The sequence below is a fragment of the Octopus bimaculoides genome, chromosome 26, assembly GCF_001194135.2.
Source record: "Octopus bimaculoides isolate UCB-OBI-ISO-001 chromosome 26, ASM119413v2, whole genome shotgun sequence".
In the NCBI taxonomy this organism is placed as follows: domain Eukaryota; kingdom Metazoa; phylum Mollusca; class Cephalopoda; order Octopoda; family Octopodidae; genus Octopus; species Octopus bimaculoides.
Window position 1 is genome coordinate 2,330,671 of NC_069006.1, and position 1,983 is coordinate 2,332,653.

General features: G+C 32.6%; 1 protein-coding gene across 2 annotated transcripts in view; it reads left to right on the plus strand.

The window, feature by feature from the left end:
* Positions 1–1,983, plus strand: part of LOC106880587 (uncharacterized) — a 68,813-nt gene that overhangs the window by 42,536 nt on the left and 24,294 nt on the right. For both annotated transcript variants that reach the window (XM_052976990.1, XM_052976991.1), the window contains exon 4: positions 804–894. In XM_052976990.1, the coding sequence (XP_052832950.1) occupies positions 804–894 (91 nt within the window). The remainder of the gene's footprint in view (positions 1–803; positions 895–1,983) is intronic.

The following is a 1,983-nucleotide window of genomic DNA, read 5'->3' on the forward strand; positions in this document are numbered from 1 at the left end:
GGAACAATTTTCTTTGATTAAATTTAGGGTTATGATATGGTTTATAATTTATTCATGCATGAAGAACTTAGTAAACGAGCCTGTAGGTCTTTCCCTTTCGTTTGGAAGGCACAAGGTGTGAGAGTATTTTTGTTGCTTTTGGTATTATTGGATCTAATTATTTTGTTTCCACACACCAAGTGCAGCGAAAAGTGCTTTACAGTGGAATCCGGATGGACATAGAAAAAGGGGTAGGCCTAAGAACTCTTGGCGTAGATCAACACAAAAGGAACTAGAGAAAGGGGGACATTCATGGAAGAGTATAAGTGCAGAAGCAAGAAATTATGCAACATGGAATTCAATTATAAGTGGCCTATACTCCGAGTTGGAGGGTTAAAGGCAAGAACAAAAAAAGAACAATATAAAGGCAAAAGGTACAAAAGTCTAATACGTAAGCCCTCAATAATTGTGTGAGTGAATGAGTATGTATGTTTGTGTGTGTGTGTGTGTGTGTGTGTGTGTGTGTGTGTGTGTGTGCGTGCGTGTGTGCGTGTGTGTGTTTGTGTGCACGACTCCAAACTGATCTTCAATGATGAAACAAAATACAGGTTGTACACTATAAATGTTTTACCATCATCATAACCATCATCATCACCGTCATCATCATCGTCATCATCCTCATCACCATCATCATCATCACCACCACCACTACTACTACCAGAACCACCATCATCATTATCATAATCAACATCATCTTTGTCATCATTATTAACTTATTTCAAATAATCTGCTACTGTTAATTTTTAAAATTTATTTTATTTTAGGCAATTGTCCAAAATCATGATCTTCAAGAAATGTATTTTGGCACATGTGGAATGACTTTTTGTAATGAGACAATGACCGCATTGAAGAAATGTAAGTCCTTTGCCTTAGGGCTGTTTTTATGTTCTATATTTTTGCTGTTTTTTTTCTTTTAAACTTATTAAGGAATTATCTTGTTTCACACACATACAAATACACACACACACACACATTGAAGCATAAGAATTATAAGGGTAATGTGCTCAACTACAAAGATCAATTTTAGGAGTCCAAATCTTACTGCTGCCATTCAATCGCCATGAATGACATATTCTATGGTTTGTGGTTCAATTCACAGTTGTGTAGTCAGTAATGAGAACGACAAACAGTTGTAAAATCAACATCTCCAGTTAATCACAAATCATTACTTGAAATTTTCAATAAAATTTCCAATTAATCTTGACATATGAAAATGGATATAAACAGTAGTGTTACTCTGTGTTTAAGATTTTGCATAAATAATTTAGGGTTCATGTATAATAAAAAAAAAACCATTCTTAAATTCCTTGGAATTTCATGTTTACATAGAGGAAAATATAGATGCAATTGTTGGCGACTCTTAAGAAAAAGAAGAGATAAATTTAAGACATTGGAATTAATTTCTCAAAGTAATTTAAGTAAAGATGCATCTTTATTATTATTTTTTTTAGTTTTTGTCATATTTAAACAGTAACTTTAAAATCCTTTTAAATGGGAAATTATAAACTGCTTCTTATCGAAAGTCATAAAGATGACAATAACATCAATATGAACAACAGAAATAATCTTTCAAATATGAATAAGTAAACAAACAAAACCAAATGCACACTAACCTATGGCAGGTAAATTACAAACCATAAACTTAAGTTCAATTTAAATGACATTGTGAAAATTCTAAGATATTTCCATGCATACAACAAGGACAGCTTCTGCACCTGCCGTGTTACGTAATGACCTGACTTTTGACATTAAAAAGATTTAATGTTATGTGTTCAACTGCTTGCTAACCACAACTAAATCAAGAACAGTAACAACAAAAACAACACTATAACAAAAATAATGAACTTTGAAATATGAATTTATTGGTCTCTTTGGTCAAGCTTGCAAGTGATACGGATATAAACACAGCAACATCTGTTGGGTAGACAGAAGCACTTACACATA